The 25141-nt window shown below is 45.3% G+C and overlaps 1 protein-coding gene across 6 annotated transcripts in view; it reads left to right on the top strand.

Moving 5' to 3' along the window:
• The window catches only part of enah (ENAH actin regulator), a 448064-nt gene that overhangs the window by 396611 nt on the left and 26312 nt on the right, over positions 1 to 25141 (top strand). For all 6 annotated transcript variants that reach the window (XM_067985233.1, XM_067985235.1, XM_067985237.1 and 3 more), the window contains 2 exons: positions 10195 to 10523; positions 11505 to 11650. In XM_067985233.1, the coding sequence (XP_067841334.1) occupies positions 10195 to 10523; positions 11505 to 11650 (475 nt within the window). The remainder of the gene's footprint in view (positions 1 to 10194; positions 10524 to 11504; positions 11651 to 25141) is intronic.

Below are 25141 nucleotides of genomic sequence, written 5' to 3' on the forward strand. Positions count from 1 at the left end.
GAATTGATGGAAACGATTCAACAAAGCAGATCAGAGTTTTCTGAATTCCAATACCCTCACTATTGTGACTTATCAAGAGATGGACCAATTGAATTGGGCAGTGGACCGTCTGAAATAACGATAGTTGATTCTTACAATGTAAAGTGATAATCTTAATTATTAAGGATAAAGGTATAACTGACAAATTGGCGTGTTGGAACTCGTCTTATTCTGTATGGCTCATAGTTCAGGAGAAATAATCACAAGCGCAAATGACTTTTTGGCAATCACATTTCATCCCTAATGATCCTGTGCTGGGTCTTGACTCCTGGTATAATCTGGCTGGAATGACCCACTACAAGTTTTAATAATTCATTGGGCCACCGATGCCCTTGTTTTCAAGTTGTTGGGTTTAAGCAATACTTGAAAGTATGAGAGGGTACTTCGTGTTCAAAGTATTCCCACTTTTTATGGAAGAAAATGATTCTCACCTTTTAATTTCTTTGTCTTTCCAAAAAAAACACATTACAACTTTTTTCAAAAAAATAGAAAAGCATTCCTCTAATTATCTTACCTGATTATCACCTGTTATGTTGTCAGAAAATAATTCTCATTGCTAACAGTTGTCAGAGCCTTTCCTCACTTTTTGTCAAAAAATACAGTTGAATTTTGAAAGCTCTAATCACCACCTATGTTTATTGAAGATCAACAATTAGAATGCTTTTATTTTATAAGCATGCCATTATACTTTGTATTCTCAGCTTTAAAATGATAATGGATAAAAATTAAATCCATAAGTAAAGGAATATATTAAGTTCAACTTCTCTGCTTTCTAAATTGCTATTTCACTATAAATATAAAATTGAAGTATCTGTATCTTTTTAAAAAAAATCTTAATCTGCATCTACTTGGTGCAAAAAAACCTTGTTTGCTGTTTTCACTGTCAAACTTTGACAGCTTTTTCTATTGTAAATTTCTATGTCGACATTTGGTGAAAATAGCCTATGTCATCTTGTGATTGCACAATCTGGCGACCAGTTGCCACTGTATAATCTTTTCCTCACATCACTCAAAATACTTTCTGAAAAATTATTGTGCTCCATCTTATTTTTCAATTTCTAATGTCCAAAATAAGGGTTTAAACAATTTTTAAAAAATACGTATTTCATAATAGTATAATTAAATTGCATATTGAATTGGCCTTTCAATTTTTTAATGCCTTTGTCATTGCTTTGTGAGAGGTCTTGACATCTCCCACTAACTACCCATTCAACAGCTGTATCCACCTTTATCCCTGCTGTCAACTTACCTCAACCAGTTTCCCTCATTCCCTCCCCATATAATTCTCTCATGCTTTATTTACTTACAAAATTCATTTTTTAAAGGAATCAAATTAAAATAAGGAAAGAAACTGATCTGCCTCTTTCTGTTGCTCTCTCTCCTCCTCTGTGTCTCATAAATGTTAGCAATTGAGACAACAAAAGACAACTGAGATAATTAGGTAGCTTCAAAAAAAAATTTTTGACAATTGAACTAGCATCACCAAGAGCAAAAACACACACTTGACTTAATATACTTTCTAAAGTTTATAGAATGCAAAACAAACCACAACAGGTGTATAATCAGTCATTTTCTTCTGCTCTCACATACATAGCCTCTTGGGAAAAAATATATAATCTTTACATTAATAAAGCTTTCAAAATTTCAACTTGATATTGCTGGGAGCTGTGACTCTGAGCTGCATTGGATTCTATAGTCTAAGCATATGCAGCATACTTAATTTCCCAGGATGCCCTAGTACTGCTCAGTCAGCTGTACTGTTAGAATAGTTTTCTTTAGTTTTGCTCGAGAACAAATTTTGAAAGCTTTATTTGAGTAGTTTGGAGTTGTAGATGTTTTGTCTTCCTTGTGTCCCTTCCATTTAACTCTTTCCTCTCCCTGTCCTCAAACGCAGTGGATTAACTGGATTTTTAAAGAGGAGCTGAATTCCTACGTGGATGAAGAGGCAGTCATTTAATTTTAATTTCAAAATAAATTTTCTAAGAATGATCACATCATTCAGTTAAACCCATATGTTGAGCCTCAGGATTTATTTTTTAATTTGGGGAGTGGTGGGGTGGGGGTGGGGAGGAGAATACCCTCCCAAATTGAAAATGGAAATTGTTGTTCAACAACACTTAAGGAGAGGACAAGTGAAAAACTCTCAACAGTAAAATGCAGGATAATCGCGTACTGAAACCTAAAAGCTTAGGCTAAATAAATTAACAAATTAAAAATGATATTAGTAGGAAAAAAATTCTACAAATCCTGCAGAGAGAAAAGGGAAGGAAGCACAGAGATGAATGTAAGAAAATACAGCAATACATAAAAAGGCTGATCAACATCATCCGATCTGCTGCTTCCGTCCCTTCCCCGAGCCCACCAAGCCAAATTTCCTCTACGATTCCCACCTGCCCTAGCCTCCTCATCTTGACCATGAGACCCACCACCCTGCTCCCTCGATCCTATTCCCACTAAACTGCTGACCACCCAACTTCTCTTCCGGGCCCCCGAGTTAGCTGACATTGTTAACGGTTCCCTCTCCTCAGGTACTGTCTCCCCTCCCCTTCAAATCTGCCGTCATCACACCTCTTCTCAAATAAACCACCTCACACCCCTCCTCAAAAAAAAAATACACCCTTGACCCCTCTGTCCTTGCAAACTACCGCCCCATCTCCAACCTCCCTTTCCTCTCCAAAGTCCTTGAATGTGTTGACACCTCCCAAATCCATGCCCATCTTTCCCACAATTCCATGTTTGAACCCCTCCAATCAGGTTTCCACCCCTGCCACATTACTGAAACGGTCCTTATCAAAGTCACAAATGACATCCTATGTAACCGTGGTAAACTATCCCTTCTCATCCTGCTCGACCCGTCTGCGGCCTTTGACACGGATAACCACACCATGCTCCTCCAACGCCTTTCCTCCGTTGTCCAGCTGAGTGGGGCTGTGCTCGCCTGGTTCCATTCTTATCTATCCAGTCATAGCCAGAGAATCATCTGCAGTGGCTTCTCTTCCTGCTCCTGCACTGTTAGCTCTGGAGTCCCCCAGGGATCTATCCTTGGCCCCCTCCTATTTCTCATCTACATGCTGTCCCTCAGCAACATCATCCGAAAACATAACGTCAGGTTCCACATGTACCCTGACAGTTCTACCTCACTTCCCTCGACCCCATCCACTCTATCATTTGTTACTTTGTGTGTCCAACATCCAGTACTGGATGAGCTGAAATTTCCACCAACTAAATATTGGGAAGACCGAAGCCGTTGTCCTTGGTCCCTGTCCCAAACTCTGTTCCCTAGCCCACCGACTCCATCCCTCTCCCCGGCCACTGTCTGAGGCTGAACCAGACCGTTGGCAATCTTGGCGTCCTATTTGACCCTGAGTTGAGCTTCCGACCACATATCCGCTCCATCAGTAAGACCGCCTACTTCCACCTTCATAACATTGCCGTCTCCGCCCCTGCCTCAGCTCATCTGCTGCTGAAACCCTTATCCTGGCTGGCCTCCCTTCTTCCACCCACCATAAACTTGAGTTCATCCAAAACTCTGCTGCCCGTATCCTAGAATCATAGAAAATTTATGGCACAGAAGGGGGCCATTTGGCTCATCGTGTCCGCGCCAGCTGAGAAACGAGCCACCCAGCCTAATCCCACTTTCCCGCATTTGGGCCGTAGCCCTGCAGGTCGCTGCTCCTCAGGTGCACATCCAGGTATTTTTTTTAAATGAGTTGAGGGTTTCTGCCTCTACCACCCTCTGGGGGCCAGTTCCAGACCCCCACCACCCTCTGGGTGAAAAAAATTTTCCTCACTTCCCCCTCTAATCCTTCTACCAATCACTTTAAATCTATGCCCCCTGGTTATTGACCTCTCCGCTAAGGGAAATAGGTCCTTTCTAACTAGGCCCCTCATAATTTTGTACATCTCAATCAAATCACCTCTCGGCCTCCTCTGTTCCAAGGAAAACAACCCCAGCCTATCCAATTTGTCATCACAGCTAAAATTCTGCAGTTCTGACAACATCGTTGTAAACCTCCTCTGTACCCTCTCGAGTGCAATTACATCCTTCCTGTCATGTGGTGACCAGAACTGTGCGCAGTACTCAAGCTAACTCATGTTTTATACAGTTCCAGCATAACATCCCTGCTTTTATATTCTATGCCTCAGCTAATAAAGGAAAGCATTCCATATGCCTTATTAACCACCTTATCTACCTGTCCTGCTACCTTCAGGGATCTGTGGACATGCACTCCAAGGTCTCTCACTTCCTCTATACCTCTCAGTATCCTCCCATTTATTGTGTATCCCCTTGCCTTGTTTGCTCTCCCCAAATGCATTACCTCACACTTCTCCGGATTGAACTCCATTTGCCACTTTTCTGCCCATCTGACCAGTCCATTGATATCTTCCTGCAGTCTACAGCTCTCCTCCTCACTATCAACCGCACGGCCTATCTTTGTGTCATCTGCAAATTTCTTAATCGTGCCCCCTATGTTTAAGTTCAAATCGTTAATGTATACCACAAAAAGCAAAGGTCCTAATACTGAGCCTTGCAGCACCCTACTGAAAACAGCCTTCCAGTCGCAAAAACACCCGTCGATCATTACCCTTTGCTTCCTGCCTCTGAGACAATTTTGGATCCAATTTGCCACATTCCCTTGGATCCCGTAGGCCTTTACTTTTTCGACCAATCTGCCATGTGGGACCTTGTCAAAAGCCTTGCTAAAATCCATGTAGACTACATCAATTGCGCTACCCTCATCGATCCTCCTTGTCACCTCCTCGAAAAATTCAATCAAGTTAGTCAGACACGACCCCCACCCACCTTAACAAATCCGTGCTGACTGTCCTTCATTAGTCCGTGCCTTTCTAAGTGACAGTTTATCCTGTTCCTCAGAATTGATTCCAATTATTTGACTGGCCTATAATTACTCGGTCTATCCTTCGCTCCCTTTTTAAACAACGGTACAACGTTAGCAGTCCTCCAATCCTTCGGCACTACGCCTGTATCCAGTGAAGTTTGGAAAATGATTGTTAAAGCCTCCGCTATGTCCTCTCTGGTTTCTTTTAACAGCCTGGGATACATTTCATCCGGCCCTGGTGATTTAACAACTTTGAAAGATACTAATCCCCTTAATACTTCCTCTGTCACTATGTTTATCCCATCCAATATTTCACACTTCTCCTCCTTAACTTCAATCCCTGCATCATCCCTCTCTGTGAAGACAGATGCAAAGTATTCATTTAAGAACCGTACCCACATCTTCTACCTCCGCACATAGTTTACCATTTTGGTCTCTAATAGGCCCTACTCTTTCCTTAGTTATCCTCTTGCTCTTAATGTATTTATAAAACATCTTTGGGTTTTCTTTGATTTTACCTGCTAATATTTTTTCATGCCCTCTCTTTGCTTTCCTAATTTCTTTTTTAACTTCACCCCTGCACTTTGTATACTCCTCTAAGCTTTCCGTAGTATTGGTTTCCTGGTGTCGATCATAGTCTTTCTTTATCTGCCTTCTTCCACCCTGAATGCTCCTCGACATCCAGGGGGTTCTAGATTTGGCAGCCCCTCCCTTTTTCTTTGTGGGATCATGTTTACTCTGAACCCCTTGAATCACCCCTTTGAATGTCTCCCACTGCTCTGACACTAATTTACCTTCAAGTAGCTGTTTCCAGTTTACTTCTGCTAAATCACTTCTCAGTTTAGTAAAGTTGGCCTCTCCCCTAATGAAAACTTAACCCCTGTGTAGTGCCGGAGGATTGGAGTTTTTGTCCTTTTCCATAACTATGCTAAAACTAACTCTTATGATCACTACCACCAAAATGCTCTCCTAAGTCACACCAAGTCCTGTTCTCCCATCGCCCCTGTGCTACATTGGCTCCCGGTCTGGGTACGCCTCGATTTTAAAATTCTCACCCTTGTTTTCAAATCCCTCCATGGCTTCACCCCTCCATATCTCTGTAACCTCCTCCAGCCTTACAACCCTCCGAGACCTGTGTTCCTCCAATTCTTGCCTCTTGCGCATCCACGATTTTAATCGCTCCACCATTGGCGGCCGTGCCTTCAGCTGCCTAGACCCTAAGCTCTGGAATTCCCTCGCTAAACCTCCGTACTTTAAGACGCTCCTTAAAACCTACTTCTTTGACCAAGCTTTTGGTCACCTGTCCTAATACCGCCTCGTGGCTCGGTGTCAAATTTTGTGTGATTACGCTCCTGTGAAGCACTTTGGGATGTTTTACTATATTAAAGGCGCTGTATAAGTATAAGTTATGTTGATCAGAGGGACAGAGTGAGACCTGCATGGAGCCAGAGGCTAAACATAACTAAGATTTTTTTCAGTACTAGACATTAAGGGGACAGCCAGGAGAGGTGGCGACCCTAAAAGGATGCAAGATGTGCACAAAATAGTAAATATTCTGAATGATTACTTCCTCAAAGTATTCACGTGGGCAACAATAAGCAATATGCCCTCCCCAAACACAGATAACCTAATTAAAACCAATGACTTAGATATAAATGAGATGGAAATCCCAGATAGGCTAAAGGGCTCCAAAGAAATAAACAACCAGAAATAAATGGTATTTATCCCAGAGTGCTGAAAGAGACTGGGGAGCCTATTTGTGAGGCATTGTCAACCATTACTAGAGTGTCACTGAAGCCTGAAAAGGCACCAGTAAGAAGGATTAGAAGAGACACTAATACTTCTGTTCTGTGTAAAATAATGAAGTTGATTATTGGGAGAATACTTGAGGATTATCTGTACAACAATAACCTAGTAAACAGCACCTAAATGGATTCAGAAGGGGACAGTCCTGTTTGACCAACCTCCTTGACAACTTTGAGGAAGTGACTGCGGAAAGCCCTATGCCACATTGTATCTAGACTTCAAGTGTAGTCACTGTTGTGATGTAGGGAGTCAGTTTGCACACATAGGTCCCACAAACGGGAAATGAGACAAATGAACAGATAATCTGTATTCGTGATGCCGATTGAGAGATAAATATTGGCTGGGACACGGGAAACTGCCCTGCTCTTCTTGGAATAGGATCTTTAACATCTATCTGCGAGGGTAGACAGGGCCTCGGTTTAAAATCTCGTGCAAAAGACGAAGCTGAGAATTGGTAAGAAACTAGCTGTAGGTTAGGAAACGAGTGCTTAACAGAGGATGGCGGAGTGGGTCGAAGTACTGAGTGGGGTGATGCAGGATCAGTGTTGGAATCACTATTGTTTCTAATTTACATAATTGACCTTGATTCAGAAACTCCATGCAAAGTGGTCAAATTTTGTGGATGATATGAAACTAAGAGGAAAGTGGCATCTGAGGACACAGCTCAGAAATTACAGGATGAGTTCAACATAATATGTATATGGACATACGAACTTAGGAAATTGTATGGAAAAGACCAGCTGGTCCATCCAGCCTGCCCCACACAGTCATGATGCCTTTAGCATCATGATTCACAATACCCACTACCCACCAGCAGCCATTTAATCCTGGGAGAGGCAAAAAACAGATTTTTTTAAAAACCCATGGCCAATTTGGGGGGGGGGGAAGTCTGGAAAATTTCTCTTGACTTCATTATTCTATCAAAACGAGTCCAGGAGACGACATTGGCTATGGTGTATATTGCCAAGAATTCCACTGACCCTTTATATGCTGTAAACTCCACCCCTGCCAGGAATTGGTCCGGCTCGATTTTGAAGGTATCCAGCGAATCAGCATTCACTGAACGAGCTGGCAACTTGATCCATAGGCATACTATCCTCTGGGAACAGAAGAACCTCCTGACGTCTATTTTAGTTCTGCCCTTGTGTAAATTACATCCATAATCCCTGGTCTTATACAGGGACAAGATAGTGTGTTTTGTTCTTTATTTAATCATCCTGGCAATGCAACCTAATACCCTAATGGCTATTGCTTCATGACATTGATCGGAAACCATAAGAGCATTATGTACAATAACACGGAGATCTTTTTCTTTTTCAACAGACTTCACTTCTGTACCCTGTAGGATGTAAGTTTTCTTAGTGTTGGCACTGCCAATGTGCATTATACTATATTTATCTAAGTTAAATACCATTTGCCAAGCACAAGCCCATTTCCCCCTTTGCATCAAGGTCTGAGTGCAGTAGTTTATTGTCAGCCATAGTCTTAAGACTTGCACAAATCTTCATATCAGCCACAAAATTGTCGACTATTCCCCCAACATCTACATCCAGGTCATTAATGAACGGCCCTAACCAATCCGTGTGAGACACCACTGGTAATTGGTCTCCAAGCAGATCCACAACCATTAATAACCACTTTTTTTAACGGGAATTTAGCCAATTTTTAGCTATTTCCCTCCAATTCCATTAGATTGTGAGGTACCTTCACACAGACTATCTCAAAATCCAAGTAGATAGTGTCTACTGGGCTACCTATATCTCTCAACATGTAACTTTCTTACAAAAAATTCAATGAAATTAATAAGACCGGACCTTCCTTCCTTTCCCAGAAGCCGTGTAGAGTGTCTCTAATAACTCTTTCTCTATCCAGGTGATCGTACAGAGCATCTCATGGTCACTTCTAGCATCTTACCTATGGTTGAAGTCAAACGAATGGGCCTACATTTCCCTGGTTCTGACTTATCCCCCTTTTTGAAAATCTGAGCTGCATGTGCACCCTTCCAGTCTAAGGGAACAATCCCTGGCTCCAGCGAGCTGTTAAAGATACAGGGAAGGAGTTTGCAAAGCACATGCTACATCTGTTTAAGCACCATCGGATGGACGTCATCTGGACACAACAGTAGCAGATGGAATTTAATGCAGACAAGTGTGAAGTACTGCACATCAGAAGGAAAAATAGGTAATATTTTTATTCTCATCCACAGTCCGAAGACTCGCACAAATCTTCATATCATCCACAAATGGTGTTGAAACAGCCAAGGATGAAGCTGAATGACACCTAGGAATCTTAGTGAATGCAACACTAGACATGTCCAACCAATGCAGAGTAGCAATCAGCAAAGTCAATAGAATGTCGAACTACATAGCCAAAACTAGAATACAATTCAGAAGAAATCATGTTCAAATTATACAGTGATTGCACTGCATCAAAACTGAATTCTGCATCGATTTCTTATTGCCAAGACTTTCAAGCACTAGAGGCAGTGGAGAGAAGACCCATGAGGCTAATCTGTAGTGCCAAAGGCCTGAGCTATGAGGAAAGACTGGAAAAAAGAGAGTGTGTATGACTGCACTTCAAAAGTACTTACTTGGCTGTAAAGCGCTTTGGGACGTCCTGAGGTCTTGAAAGGCATTATATGAATTCAAGTTCGTTCTTGTTTCTTACACAAGATAGTTATGGAAAAGGTAAATCCGAATGATTACTTTAGAATAAATTACGAAAGTAGGACAAGAGGACAAACTGTAAAAGATAAATTGAAAATTGATATTGGGAATATCTTCACACAGAGACTGATCAACACATGTTACCGGTGTCCAGAAATAATAGTGGAGGCAAGAACCTTGGAATAATTTAGGAAACAATTGGATGCTGCGTTGGGGGCACTTCAGGATTTTTCTGGATGAAAGAATTTGTAGATGGGCTGAATGGCTTTCCTCATCTGCAGCTATCGTGTTTGTGATCTTGAGATAATTCACATCACCATAATTAAGGTTTTTGGACAAATGAAATGTAGTTACTAGTCACCTGCAATACTTCGACTGTTGATAAATCCCAATAAATCAATGTCAGTATCGTGATTAGGACAAAACATTTCAGCCACACGAAGGAAAGCAAAGGAGAAAATAACAATGAATAATGAGTTGAGGCTAATTTTAATCAATGTATTTGATGATTTATTCTTAATACTTCAAGTAGACTAATGCTTTTTTTCCTATTTGTTTCCAAATTTGTTTTACGGATTTCTTTGGTTATTTTCTAATCCTGTAACATGTAGTCTAGAGGTCTTGTTATTAGACGCCCTGTCTTATCCCACTGGCCATCTTGCATAGATTTCTGTAAGAGTAGCTTAAGTGCACACAAGTACAGATGTGATTTTTATTGTCCATTTTGGCAGAATATATAGTCATTTACCTTTTTTTGTTTTCACAAAGAATGTACAAACTCAAAGTAATTTTGTAGCAGATTTGTTATGTTTTGATCTGGTTGTTTTATTCTATCAACACAGGTATTGCCCCAACAAGTGGTGGTGGTCAAGGACCACCAGTCCCTCCACCCGCACCCCCTCTTCCTCCTGGACCATCTCAACCACCAGCATCAGGACTACCGTTACTAACAGGTCCACCACCTGCACCTCCGCTGCCAGTGGCAGGACCCCCTCCGCCACCTGGACCACCACCACCTCTTCCAGGACAGGTCCTACCACCTGTTCCACCTCCCCCTCCTGCCCCACCTCTTCCTGCCTCAGATTTTTCATCATCCATGACTGAAGATGGCCGCCCACTGACAGGACTGGCAGCTGCGCTGGCTGGAGCTAAACTCCGAAAAGTGGGAAGGGTAAGTGCAAGACATATTGGGTTAATTCTCCAACTTCAACCCTTTTACTGTATTTACCATATAATCTGTAGTAATCTTTTCTGGGTGGTGCTCATCAAGTAAAGAAATGCTTTCAAGAAAATGTCAGTCAAAGTTAAACTGTAAGCATCACTTCGAGGGGTCATCCTTGGCTGAAGGTGTCAGCTGTGGCTCAGTGGGTGACACTCTCGCCTCTGAGGTGGAGGCCTTGGGTTACAGACCCATTCCAGAGACTTGAGCACATAATTGAGACTGACACTCCAGTGCAGTACTGATGGAGCGCTGCACTGACAGAGCTGCCGTCTTTCAGCTGAGATGTTAAACTGAGACCCCATCTGCCCTCTCAGATGGACGTAAAAGATCCCATGGCACAATTTCGAAAAGGAGCCGGGGAGTTCTCCCCAGTATCCTGGCCAATATTCATCCCTTAACCAACATCATTCAAGCAGATGTCATGTATGTCTGGTCATGTATGTCTGGTCATGTATGGCACCTTACTGTGGACACATTGGGTGCCATATTTCCCTACGTTGCAACAGTGACTACACTTCCAAAAGTGCTTCATTGGCTGTAAAGTACTTATGTATGTCTTGAGCTCATGAAAGGTGCTATATAAATAGAAGTCCCTTTCTTTTCTTTGTATCAGTTGGAGATTTAGTGTTAATGGAGAATTTAAAAATAGCATTTGCTTTCCAGGTTCAGAATGAAGTGTGGTCACTTGATTGAAGTGCTGGAAAGCCATTGGCCCCTGTAAAACCTTACCCTAGCATGCGTGAGTGGCTTTGTTAACAAAGGGAGGGCCTCATAGTTTGGATTTTGCCAGTTGAAGCAAATAGTGTAACAGAAGATGGCTGACCTCTTGTCTCAGACAGTAGATATGCAAGACATTGAGACGCTATAATGCCCGCAGGTGTCTGTGATTTTATAGTTAAGAGGTCACTATCATTATTATTTGTTTTACAGACTGATGAGGCTTCAAATTCTGCGATGGGCAGCATTAGTTCAGTCTCCACTCCTTCTAAATCTGAGTCTTCACGGGGTAATGGAGCCCCGATTTCTATAGGAGGTACTGGTCTGATGGAAGAAATGAGTGCCCTGCTGGCCAGGAGGTGAGATTTGTTGTTTACTTATGGTTGGGATGGAAGAGGATGAATGTAAAAGATGTAACAGTCAGAAAAGACATTTAGTGCATCTGGTTCATTGTCATTCAGAGCCAAGTCTGCCTATATTTTTTCTCATGGGGTTGGGGGTAACATATTAGCATGGATAGAGGATTGGTTAATGGACAGAAAACAGAGTGTAGGGATAAACAGGTCAATTTCAGGTTGGCAGGCTGTAACTAGTGGGGTACTGCAAGGATCAGTGCTTGGGCCTCAGCTATTTACAATCTATATTAATGACTTGGATGAAGGAACCAAGTGTAGTGTATCCAAGTTTGCTGATGATGCGAAACTAAGTGGGAAAGTAAGCTGTGAGGAGGACACAGAGTCTGCAAAGGGATATAGACAGGTTAAGTGAGTGGGCAAGAAGGTGACAAATGGAGTATAATGTGGGGGAAATTCTTTAACACTTTGGTAGGAAGAATAGAAAAACTGAATTTTTTTAAATGGTGAGAAACTATTAAATGTTGGTGTTCAGAGAGACTTGGGTGTCCTAGTACAAGAAACACAAAAAGTTAGTATGCAGGTACAGCAAGCAGTTAGGAAAGGAAATGGCATGTTGGCCTTTATTGCAAGGGGGTTGGAGTACAAAAGTAAGGAAGTCTTACTACAATTGTACAGGGCTTTGGTGAGACCTCACCTGGAGTACTATGTACAGTTTCGGTCTCCTTATCTAAGGAAGGGTATACTTGCCTTAGAGGCGCTGCAACGATGGTTCACTAAATTAATTCCTAGGATGAGAGGGTTCTCTTATGAAGAGAGGTTGAATAGGATGGGCCTATACTCTGGAGTTTAGAAGAATGAGAGTGGATCTCATTGAAACATAAGATTCTGAGGGGGCTTGATAGGGTAGACGCTGAGAGGTTGTTTCCCCTGGCTGGAGAGTCTAGAACTAGAGGGCATAATCGCAGGATAAGGGATCGGCCATTTAAGACTGAGAAGAGGAGGAATTTCTTCACTCAAAGGGTTGTGAATCTTCAGAATTCTCTACCCCAGAGGGCTGTGGATGCTGAGTCATTGAGTATATTCAAGGCTGAGATCGATAAGATTTTTGTATTCCAGGGGAATCAAGGGATATGGGGATGGGGCAGGAAAGTGGAGTTGAGGTCAAAGAACAGCCATGATCTAATTGAAAGGCAGAGCAGGTTCGAGGGGCCATCTGGCCTACTCCTGCTCCTATTTCTTACAGTCTTATTCTTTATTCCTGACCTTTATCCCTCTATTTCCAGTTGAATCAAGAATTGATGCACTTCCTTTTTCTGTGCATCAGTAGAGTCAGTATGCCCAGAATTAGCTGCCAATCCGTTCCAGGTATCATCAATTCCATCTAATCTCTTGGAATCCAAAATTCGGGATAAAATTAGTGACCATTAGAAATGCATGGGTCAATACAGGACAACCAGCACAGTTTAAGGAATGTCGTGTATATCAAATTTTGAGGAAGAGGCCAATTTATTTCTTTTGCGTGACTCGGGGAGTGAAGAGGCCACTTGTAACTCCTCAACTGCTGACCTAGCTGAGATCAGATAACAGACTGGGTCTCAGACCTAGGATAATTTTGTCAGAAAGGCTGAGTACCACACCTAGTGGGACTGTCGATAATAAAACTCCAGTCTTTGAACATCTTGTCTACTTCCAATTCCTGCTTCTACTTCTGGAGACTAAGGATTTTTATGATGATCTCTGCTGTATTGAACTGCTAAAACTACCTGTAGACTTTAAGCCAGTAATATTACCTTCCATTGCTGGCTCCATCAGCTGTTCTGTGAATCACGCCAACTTGCCTGTTGCAGCTTTTTGAAATATTCCATTCACAAATGAGTGGTAAGTGTAGCGTGCTTGGGAGAAAAAAGATGACTTTGGACCAATGGTTCCTAAAGTTCTCCACCACCGGGGTTTTCCTCGTGACCTTTCTGGGTCTGATGTAGACAAATTGATCGAAATTGATTGTTCCAATGTTAACAACTCCATAATCGTTATTTCATGTGATTACCAGGATGGTAGACGGTGAACTAGTTGGACCATGGTCATTTTTCTTCCAGCAATTCCTACGTTCCAATGAGATATGTACCAGCTTTGCTGTGTATTCCTGATCAAACATTTGGTTCTAAATTCCTGCCTCGGTGCTTTATGTCCATTTATTTATCTTCTAAACCACAGGCTGGATTTTCCCATCCATGCTTATGGCTCTGTACTAATGGCATCTTTTACTTATGGAGGGTGTTTCAATCATGGAGGACTTTACCTGATCATTTTTCTCACCTGACATCTACAATGCACTATCTCCTCATATAGGCCCCACCTGGTGTGGTACTCAGCCGTGTAGACAAGAACCACCCTTGGTCTGAGTTAGCTGATCACAGCCAAGGCAACAGTTGTGGTGTTAACTGGCCCCTGGCCTGTCAAGGGTTGGTGGAGGGATGGGGGGGGGGTGGAGAAAGAGCCAGCATTCCAGCTCCTGTTCACTAGCCAGTGACTCCTGCTGTTTAGTGATGAGCTCATTCTGAACTTCACCAATATAAGCTGTGGTATGACAAATTAATAGACTAATTTTGAGAATTGAGCCACTTATAGAAAAGATGAGTGCATAACAGCATGGGAAACGTACACTGTCGAGTGTCTTTTAGTTGGCAAGTTTTTCAAAACTGGCAACCCACTGGGTTTCCCATCCTTCAGTTTTTTCCCCTCTCACCAAAGACACTGATTCTTGTTGGGATATAGTTTCTTCACGTGCTCGCAGAAGTCCCATACGTCAGCCAAGTGACCTTCGTGTGAACTATACAGTGAGTGTTAGAATCATAGAATCTTACAGCACGGAAGGAGGCCATTCGGCCCAGTGAGTCCTTGCTGGCTATCTGCAAGAGAGCCCTATTCCCGTAGCCCTGCACATTTTTTCCTTTCAAGTACTTATCCAGTTCCCTTTTGAAAGCCACAATTGAATCGGCCTCCACCACCCCCTCAGGCAGTGCATTCCAGATCCTAACCACTTACTGTGTTTAAAAAAAAGTAGTTCTTCCTCATGTCGCCTTTGGTTCTTTTGCCAATCACCTTAAATCTATGTCCTCTGGTTCTTGACTCTTCCGCTAATGGGAACAGTTTCTCTCTATTCTGTCCAGACCCTTCATGTTTTTGAATCCCTCTATCAAATCTCCTCTCAACCTTCTCTGCTCGAGGAGAACAACCTCAGCTTCTCCAGTCTGCCCACGTAATTGAAGTCACTGATCCCTGGAATCATAGGTTACAACATGGAAGGAGGCCATTCGGCTCATCGAGTCCACGCCAGCTCTATGCAAGAGCAATCCAGCTAGTCCCACTCCCCAGCCCTTTCCCCGTAGCCCTGCAAATTTTTTCATTTCAAGTACTTATCCAGTTCCCTTTTGAAAGCCACAATTGAATCTGCCTCCACCACCCCCTCGAGCAGTGCATTCCAGATCCTAACCACTCGCTGTGTAAAAAAAAAAGTTTTTCCTCATGTCACCTTTGGTTCTTTTGTCAATCACCTTCAATCTATGCCCTCTGGTTCTTGACCCTTCCGCCAATGGGAACAGTTTCTCTCTATCTACTCTGTCTAGACCCTTCATGATTTTGAATACCTCTATCAAATCTCCTCGCAACCGTCTGTTCCAAGGAGAACAACCCCAGCTTCTCCAGTTTATCCACATAACTAAAGTCCCTCATCCCTGGAATCATTCCAGGAAATCTCTTCTGCACCCTCTCTAAGGCCTTCACATTCTTCCTAAAGTGCGATGCCCAGAACTGGACACAATACTCCAGTTGTGGCTGAACCAGTGTTTTATAAAGATTCATCATGACTTCCATACTTTTGTACTCTATGCCTCTATTTATAAAGCCCAGCATCCCATATGCTTTCTTAACCACTTTCTCACTCTGCCCTGCCACCTTCAACGATTTGTGCACATATACCCCCAGATCTCTCTGTTCCTGTACCCCTTTTAGAATTGTGCCCTCTAGTTCATATTGCCTCTCCTCGTTCTTCCCACCGAAATGGATCACTTCACACTTTACTGCGTTAAATTTCATCTGCCTCTTGTCCGCCCATTCCACCAGCCTGTCCCCGTGAAGTCTATCACTATTCTCCTCACTGTTTACTACCCTTCCTAGTTTTGTGTCTGCAAATTTTGAAATTGTGCCCTGTACACCCAAGTCCAAGTCATTAATATATATCAAGAAAAGCAGTGGTCCTAGTACCGACCCCTGGGAACACCACTGTGCACCTTCCTCCAGTCCGAAAAACAACCGTTCACCACTACTCTCTGTTTCCTGTCACTTCGCCAATTTCGTATCCATGCTGCCGCTGCCACTGCCCCTTTTTATTCTATGGGCTTCAACTTTAATGACAAGCCTACCATGCGGCACTTTATCAAACACCTTTTGGAAGTCTATATACACTACATCAACCGCATTGCCCTCATCTACCCTCTCTGTTACCTAATCAAAAAACTCCATCAAGTTAGTTAAACACAATTTGCCTTTAACAAACCCGTGCTGGCTTTCCCTAATCAATCCACACTCATCCCAGTGACTGTTAATTCTGTCCCGGATTATCGTTTCTAAAAGTTTCCTCACTATAGAGGTTAAACTGACTGGCCTGTAGTTGCTGGGGATATCCTTATACCCTTTTTTTGAACAAGGGTGTAACATTTGCAATTCTCCAGCAAGGGGAAACAACCTCTCAGCATCTATCCTTTCAAGCCCCCTCAGAATCTTGTATTTTTCAATGAGATCACCTCTCATTCTTCTAAACTCCAGAGAGTATAGCCCCATTCTGCTCAACCTCTCCTCATAGGACAACCCTCTCGTCCCAGGAATTAACTAGTGAACCTTCGTTGCACCGCCTCCAAGGCAAGTATATCCTTCCTTAGGTAAGGAGACCAAAACTGTACACAGTACTCCAGGTGAGATCTCATTAAATCCCTGTACAATTGCAGCAAGACTTTCTTACTCTTGTACTCCAACCCCCTTGCAATAAAGGCCAACAAGCCATTTGCTTTCCAATTGCCTGCTGTACCTGCATACTAACTTTTTGCGACTCTTGTATGAGGACACCCAAGTCTCTGAACACCAACATTTAATAGTTTCTCACCATTTAAAAAAAAATCTGTTTTTCTATTCTTCCTACCAAAATGAATAACCTCACATTTCCCCACATTATACTCCATCTGCCACCTTCTTGCCCACTCATTTAACCTGTCTATATCCCTTTGCAGCCTCTATACATCCTCCTCACAGCTTACTTTCCCACCTAGCTTTGTATCGTCAGCAAACTTAGATACATTATACTTGATCCCTTCGTCTAAGTCATTAATATAGATTGCACCATATGGGTACTGTAGGATAGTGGTTATGTAACTGGACTAGTAATGCAGACGCCTGGACTATTAATCCGGAGATTTGAGTTCAAATCCCGCCATGGCAGCTGGGGAATTTAAATTTAGTTAATTAAAATAAAAAATCTGAAATGAAAAGCTAGTATCAGTAATGGTGACCATGAAATGACCAGAATGTTGAAAAAGTCTATCTGGTTCACTAATGTTCTGTAGGGAAGGAAATCTGCCATCCTTAACCAGTCTGGCCTATATGTGACTCCAGAGCCTCAGCAACGTGATTGATTCTGAAATGGTCTAGCAAGCCACCCAGTTGTATAATCCCGCTACCTTTGCCTTACGGACTGCAGCAGTTCAAGAGCAATTAGGGATGGGCAATAAATGCTGGCCTTGCCAGCGATGCCCACATCCAGTGAATAAAAAAAAATAGCTCAGGCCCAAGCACTGATCCTTGCAGCACTCCACTAGTTACAGCCTGCCAACCTGAAATTGACCCATTTATCCCTATTCTCTGTTTTCTGTCCATTAACCAATCCTCTATTCGTGCTAATATATTAACTTCAACCCCATGAGCTCTTATCTTGCATAACAACCTTTTATGTAGCACCTTATCAAATGCCTGTTGAAAATCCAAATATACTACATCCACTGATTCCCCTTTATCTACCCTGCTAGTTACATCCTCAAAAACCTGCAATAAATTTGTCAAACACAATTCCCCTTTCATAAAACCATGTTGACTCTGTCTAATCACACTATAATTTTCTAAGTGCCCTGTTACCACTTCCTTAATAATGGATTCCAGCATTTTCCCGACGACTGATGTCAGGCTACCTGGCCTGTAATTCCCGGTTTTCTCTCTCCCTCCTTTCTTGAATAGCGGGGTTATATTTGCTACTTTCCAATCCGCTGGGACCATTCCAGAATTTAGGGAATTTTGGAAGATCATAACCAATGCATCCACTAACTCTGCAGCCACCTTTTAGAACCCTAGGACGTAGGCCTTCAGGTCCAGGGATTTTATTGGCATTTGGTCCCATTAGTTTCTCCAGTACTTTTTCTCTACTGATATTAATTACTTTTAAGTTCCTCACTCTTATTATCCCCTTAGTTCCCCACTATTTCTGGTATGCTTTTTGTATCTTCTACTTGCTCTACCAAAACCCCTCATAATTTTGAATACCTCTATTAGGTCTCTGCTCTAAGGAGAACAATCCCAGCTTCTCCAGTCTGTCCACTGAAGTCCCTCTTGCCTGGTATCATCCTGGTAAACCTCCTCTACCCTCTCCAAGACCTTGAAATCCTAAAACCATGTTGTCTGTCATCTTCCAAGCATTCTTAAATACGGGGCTAGTGCCAGAGGACTGGAGAATTGCAAATGTTACACCCTTGTTCAAAAAAGGGTATAAGGATAAATCCAGCAGCTGTAGGCCAGTCAGTTTAATCTCGGTGGTGGGGAAACTTTTAGAAACGATAATCCGGGACAGAATTAACATTCACTTGGATGAGTATGGATTGATTAGGGAAAGCCAGCACAGATTTGTTAAAGGCAAATTGTGTTTAACCAACTTGATGGAGTTTTTTGATGAGGTAACAGATGAGGGCAATGCAGTTGATGTGGTGTATATGGACTTTCAAAAGGCGTTTGATAAAGTGCCGCACGGTAAGCTTGTCATCAAGATTGCGGCCCATGGGATAAAGGAGGTAGTAGCAACATGGATACAGAATTGGCTAATTGACAGGAAAGAGAGTAGTGGTGAACGGTTGTTTTTATAAATAGAGGCGTAGAGTGCAAAAGGAAGGAGGTTGTGATGAACCTTTATAAAACACGTGTTCGGCCACAACTGGAGTATTGTGTCCAGTTCTGGGCACTGCACTTTAGGAAAGATGTGAAGGCATTAGAGAGGGTGCAGAAGAGATTTACTAGAATGATTCCAGGGATGAGGGACTTTAGTTACTTGGATAGACTGGAGAAGCTGGTGTTCTCCTTGGAACAGAGACGGTTGCGAGGAGATTTAATAGAGGTATTCAAAATCATGAAGGGTCTAGACAGAGTATGTAGAGAGGAAGGGTCAAGAACCAGAGGGCAAAGATTTAAGGTGATTGGCAAAAAAAAACCAAAAGTTACATGACTAAATACTATTACACAGCGAGTGGTTAGGATCTGGAATGCACTGCCCGAGGGGGTTGTGGAGGCAGATTCAAACATGGCCATCAAAAGGGAACTGGATAAGTACTTGAAAGGAAAAAATTCGCAGGGCTGCGGGGGAAAGGGCGGAGTAGTGGGACTACCTGGATTGCTCTTGCATAGAGCCAGTGTGGACTCGATGGGCTGAATGGCCTCCTTCCGTGTTGTAGCCTTTCTTCAGATTGGCAAGGTGTTTGACCATGGAGGGCATCACAGCCAGGCCTGGTGGTGTCCTCACTCAATGTGAAAACTCCAGCAGGGGTAGTGATTGGAGGCCATCGCTGTTTTTGTGCCGTTGAATAGTCAATTGTAATGTCCAACTGCAGCTAACTTAATACAGGCCAGCGCTCAAACTGAGATCTTATTGTCTATATGACCTAGTACCGCACTACCCTTAGGTATCAACTTGGCTTATTTGGCAGCACACTGGTTGTGGAATTCCACTCCAAGACTTGAATGCATAATCTAGGCTAACACCAGTGCAGTAAGGAGTGCTGGCCTTATCAAACTTGCCATCTGTCAGATGAGATGATAAAGTGAGGCCCTGTGCCTGTTCAGGGTGGCGTAAAAGATACCATGGCTCTATACAAAGAAAAACAGGAGTTTTCCTTGTGTTGTGACTACTTTTCTTCTTTCAACCCGGACCAAAACAGATTTATTGGTGATCTCATTTACTGTTTATGGAATCTTCCTGTGTGTAGTTTGGCTGCCTAAATGAAATCAGTAACTGTGCTTCAAAATTAATTCTTTGGATGTGAAGCATTTTGAGACACTCTGAAGATGTAAGGTGCTAAATAAATGGAAGCTTTATTTTCACACACTGGTGTGCATATACCATTAAGCCTTTGGGGATAAGCAATTGCATGCAGTTTTATCTTATGTTCATTTCAGTGTTTCTTTGTGTGTGGCTGTCTCTGTTGCAACTCCCATTTTTCTCTCTCATTTCTTTTCTCTCTCTCGCAGCTGCTCTCTCTCTCTCGCAGCTGCTCTCTCTCTCTCGCAGCTGCTCTCTCTCTCTCGCAGCTGCTCTCTCTCTCTCTCTCAGCTGCTCTCTCTCTCTCTCAGCTGCTCTCTCTCTCTCTCTCTCTCAGCTGCTCTCTCTCTCTCTCTCTCTCTCTCTCTCAGCTGCTCTCTCTCTCTCTCTCTCTCTCAGCTGCTCTCTCTCTCTCTCTCAGCTGCTCTCTCTCTCTCTCTCTCAGCTGTTCTCTCTCTCTCTCTCTCAGCTGCTCTCTCTCTCTCTCTCTCAGCTGCTCTCTCTCTCTCTCTCTCTCTCTCTCTCTCTCAGCTGCTCTCTCTCTCTGTCTCTCAGCTGCTCTCTCTCTCTGTCTCTCAGCTGCTCTCTCTCTCTGTCTCTCAGCTGCTCTCTCTCTCTCTCAGCTGCTCTCTCTCTCTCTCTCAGCTGCTCTCTCTCTCTCTCAGCTGCTCTCTCTCTCTCTCTCTCTCTCTCAGCTGCTCTCTCTCTCTCTCTCTCAGCTGCTCTCTCTCTCTCTCTCTCTCTCAGCTGCTCGCGCTCTCAGCTGCTCGCGCTCTCTCTCAGCTGCTCGCGCTCTCTCTCAGCTGCTCGCGCTCTCTCTCAGCTGCTCGCTCTCTCTCTCAGCTGCTCGCTCTCTCTCTCAGCTGCTCGCTCTCTCTCTCAGCTGCTCGCTCTCTCTCTCAGCTGCTCGCTCTCTCTCTCAGCTGCTCGCTCTCTCTCTCAGCTGCTCGCTCTCTCTCTCAGCTGCTCGCTCTCTCTCTCAGCTGCTCGCTCTCTCTCTCAGCTGCTCGCTCTCTCTCTCAGCTGCTCGCTCTCTCTCTCAGCTGCTCGCTCTCTCTCTCAGCTGCTCGCTCTCGTCTCTCAGCTGCTCGCTCTCTCTCTCAGCTGCTCGCTCTCTCTCTCAGCTGCTCGCTCTCTCTCTCAGCTGCTCGCTCTCTCTCTCAGCTGCTCGCTCTCTCTCTCTCAGCTGCTCGCTCTCTCTCTCAGCTGCTCGCTCTCTCTCTCTCAGCTGCTCGCTCTCTCTCTCGCAGCTGCTCGCTCTCTCTCTCTCAGCTGCTCTCTCTCTCTCTCAGCTGCTCTCTCTCTCTCTCTCAGCTGCTCTCTCTCTCTCTCTCTCAGCTGCTCTCTCTCTCTCTCAGCCGCTCTCTCTCTCTCTCTCTCAGCCGCTCTCTCTCTCTCTCTCTCAGCTGCTCTCTCTCTCTCTCTCAGCTGCTCTCTCTCTCTCTCAGCTGCTCTCTCTCTCTCTCTCAGCTGCTCTCTCTCTCTCTCTCTCTCTCTCAGCTGCTCTCTCTCTCTCTCTCTCTCAGCTGCTCTCTCTCTCTCTCTCTCTCAGCTGCTCTCTCTCTCTCTCTCTCTCTCAGCTGCTCTCTCTCTCTCTCTTCTCTCTCTCTCTCTCAGCTGCTCTCCTCTCTCAGCTGCTCTCTCTCTCTCAGCTGCTCTCTCTCTCTCTCTCTCTCTCAGCTGCTCTCTCTCTCTCTCTCTCTCAGCTGCTCTCTCTCTCTCTCTCTCTCAGCTGCTCTCTCTCTCTCTCTCTCTCAGCTGCTCTCTCTCTCTCTCTCTCTCTCTCTCAGCTGCTCTCTCTCTCTCTCAGCTGCTCTCTCTCTCTCTCTCTCTCTCAGCTGCGCTCTCTCTCTCTCTCTCTCTCTCTCAGCTGCTCTCTCTCTCTCTCTCTCAGCTGCTCTCTCTCTCTCTCAGTTGCTCTCTCTCTCTCTCTCTCAGCTGCTCTCTCTCTCTCTCTCTCAGCTGCTCTCTCTCTCTCTCTCTCAGCTGCTCTCTCTCTCTCTCTCTCAGCTGCTCTCTCTCTCTCTCTCTCAGCTGCTCTCTCTCTCTCAGCTGCTCTCTCTCTCTCTCTCTCTCTCTCAGCTGCTCTCTCTCTCTCTCTCTCAGCTGCTCTCTCTCTCTCTCTCTCAGCTGCTCTCTCTCTCTCTCTCTCAGCTGCTCTCTCTCTCTCTCTCTCAGCTGCTCTCTCTCTCTCTCCCTCTCTCAGCTGCTCTATCTCTCTCTCTCTCTCTCTCAGCTGCTCGCGCTCTCTCTCAGCTGCTCGCGCTCTCTCTCAGCTGCTCGCGCTCTCTCTCAGCTGCTCGCGCTCTCTCTCAGCTGCTCGCGCTCTCTCTCAGCTGCTCGCGCTCTCTCTCAGCTGCTCGCGCTCTCTCTCAGCTGCTCGCGCTCTCTCTCAGCTGCTCGCGCTCTCTCTCAGCTGCTCGCGCTCTCTCTCAGCTGCTCGCGCTCTCTCTCAGCTGCTCGCGCTCTCTCTCAGCTGCTCGCGCTCTCTCTCAGCTGCTCGCGCTCTCTCTCAGCTGCTCGCGCTCTCTCTCAGCTGCTCGCGCTCTCTCTCAGCTGCTCGCGCTCTCTCTCAGCTGCTCGCGCTCTCTCTCAGCTGCTCGCGCTCTCTCTCAGCTGCTCGCTGCTCTCTCTCAGCTGCTCGCTCTCTCTCTCTCAGCTGCTCGCTCTCTCTCTCAGCTGCTCGCTCTCTCTCTCAGCTGCTCTCTCTCTCTCTCTCAGCTGCTCTCTCTCTCTCTCTCTCAGCTGCTCTCTCTCTCTCTCTCAGCTGCTCTCTCTCTCTCTCTAAGCTGCTCTCTCTCTCTCTCTCAGCTGCTCTCTCTCTCTCTCAGCTGCTCTCTCTCTCTCTCTCTCAGCTGCTCTCTCTCTCTCTCAGCTGCTCTCTCTCTCTCTCAGCTGCTCTCTCTCTCTCTCAGCTGCTCTCTCTCTCTCTCTCTCTCAGCTGCTCTCTCTCTCTCTCTCTCAGCTGCTCTCTCTCTCTCTCTCAGCTCTCTCTCTCTCTCTCAGCTGCTCTCTCTCTCTCTCAGCTGCTCTCTCTCTCTCTCAGCTGCTCTCTCTCTCTCTCTCTCTCTCTCTCTGCTGCGCTCTCTCTCTCTCTCTCTCTCTCAGCTGCTCTCTCTCTCTCTCTCAGCTGCTCTCTCTCTCTCTCAGCTGCTCTCTCTCTCTCTCAGCTGCTCTCTCTCTCTCTCTCGCAGCTGCTCTCTCTCTCTCGCAGCTGCTCTCTCTCTCTCGCAGCTGCTCTCTCTCTCTCGCAGCTGCTCTCTCTCTCTCGCAGCTGCTCTCTCTCTCTCTCTCTCTCTCTCTCTCTCAGCTGCTCTCTCTCTCTCTCTCTCTCTCTGCTGCTCTCTCTCTCTCTCTCAGCTGTTCTCTCTCTCTCTCTCTCAGCTGCTCTCTCTCTCTCTCTCTCTCTCTCAGCTGCTCTCTCTCAGCTGCTCTCTCTCTCTCTCTCTCTCTCTCTCTCTCTCTCTCAGCTGCTCTCTCTCTCTCTGTCTCTCAGCTGCTCTCTCTCTCTGTCTCTCAGCTGCTCTCTCTCTCTCTCTCTCAGCTGCTCTCTCTCTCTCTCTCAGCTGCTCTCTCTCTCTCTCAGCTGCTCTCTCTCTCTCTCTCTCTCTCAGCTGCTCTCTCCTCTCTCTCAGCTGCTCTCTCTCTCTCTCTCTCTCAGCTGCTCGCGCTCTCTCTCAGCTGCTTGCGCTCTCTCTCAGCTGCTCGCTCTCTCTCTCAGCTGCCTCGCTCTCTCTCTCAGCTGCTCGCTCTCTCTCTCAGCTGCTCGCTCTCTCTCTCAGCTGCTCGCTCTCTCTCTCAGCTGCTCGCTCTCTCTCTCAGCTGCTCGCTCTCTCTCTCAGCTGCTCGCTCTCTCTCTCAGCTGCTCGCTCTCTCTCTCAGCTGCTCGCTCTCTCTCTCAGCTGCTCGCTCTCTCTCTCAGCTGCTCGCTCTCTCTCTCAGCTGCTCGCTCTCTCTCTCAGCTGCTCGCTCTCTCTCTCAGCTGCTCGCTCTCTCTCTCAGCTGCTCGCTCTCTCTCTCAGCTGCTCGCTCTCTCTCTCTCAGCTGCTCGCTCTCTCTCTCTCAGCTGCTCGCTCTCTCTCTCTCTCAGCTGCTCGCTCTCTCTCTCTCTCTCTCAGCTGCTCGCTCTCTCTCTCTCTCTCTCAGCTGCTCGCATCTCTCTCTCTCAGCTGCTCTCTCTCTCTCTCTCTCAGCTGCTCTCTCTCTCTCTCTCTCAGCTGCTCTCTCTCTCTCTCTCTCTCAGCTGCTCTCTCTCTCTCTCTCTCTCTCAGCTGCTCTCTCTCTCTCTCTCTCTCTCTCTCTCTCTCAAGCTGCTCTCTCTCTCTCAGCTGCTCTCTCTCTCTCTCTCTCTCTCAGCTGCTCTCTCTCTCTCTCTCTCTCTCTCTCAGCTGCTCTCTCTCTCTCTCTCTCAGCTGCTCTCTCTCTCTCTCTCAGCTGCTCTCTCTCTCTCTCTCTCTCTCAGCTGCTCTCTCTCTCAGGTGCTCTCTCTCTCTCTCTCTCTCAGCTGCTCTCTCTCTCTCTCTCTCTCTCTCAGCTGCTCTCTCTCTCTCTCTCTCTCAGCTGCTCTCTCTCTCTCTCTCTCAGCTGCTCTCTCTCTCTCTCTCTCAGCTGCTCTCTCTCTCTCTCTCTCTCTCTCTCTCAGCTGCTCTCTCTCTCTCTCTCAGCTGCTCTCTCTCTCTCTCTCTCTCTCAGCTGCTCTCTCTCTCTCTCTCTCTCTCAGCTGCTCTCTCTCTCTCTCTCTCTCTCTCTCTCTCTCAGCTGCTCTCTCTCTCTCTCAGCTGCTCTCTCTCTCTCTCTCTCCTCTCAGCTGCCTCTCTCTCTCTCTCTCTCAGCTGCTCTCTCTCTCTCAGCTGCTCTCTCTCTCTCTCTCTCTCAGCTGCTCTCTCTCTCTCTCTCTCTCAGCTGCTCTCTCTCTCTCTCAGCTGCTCTCTCTCTCTCTCTCTCTCTCAGGCTGCTCTCTCTCTCTCAGCTGCTCTCTCTCTCTCTCAGCTGCTCTCTCTCTCTCTCTCTCTCAGCTGCTCTCTCTCTCTCTCTCAGCTGCTCTCTCTCTCTCTCTCAGCTGCTCTCTCTCTCTCTCCAGCTGCTCTCTCTCTCTCTCTCTCAGCTGCTCTCTCTCTCTCTCTCTCAGCTGCTCTCTCTCTCTCTCTCAGCTA

This window comes from Heptranchias perlo, chromosome 5 (assembly GCF_035084215.1).
Source record: "Heptranchias perlo isolate sHepPer1 chromosome 5, sHepPer1.hap1, whole genome shotgun sequence".
Classification (NCBI taxonomy): Eukaryota; Metazoa; Chordata; class Chondrichthyes; order Hexanchiformes; family Hexanchidae; genus Heptranchias; species Heptranchias perlo.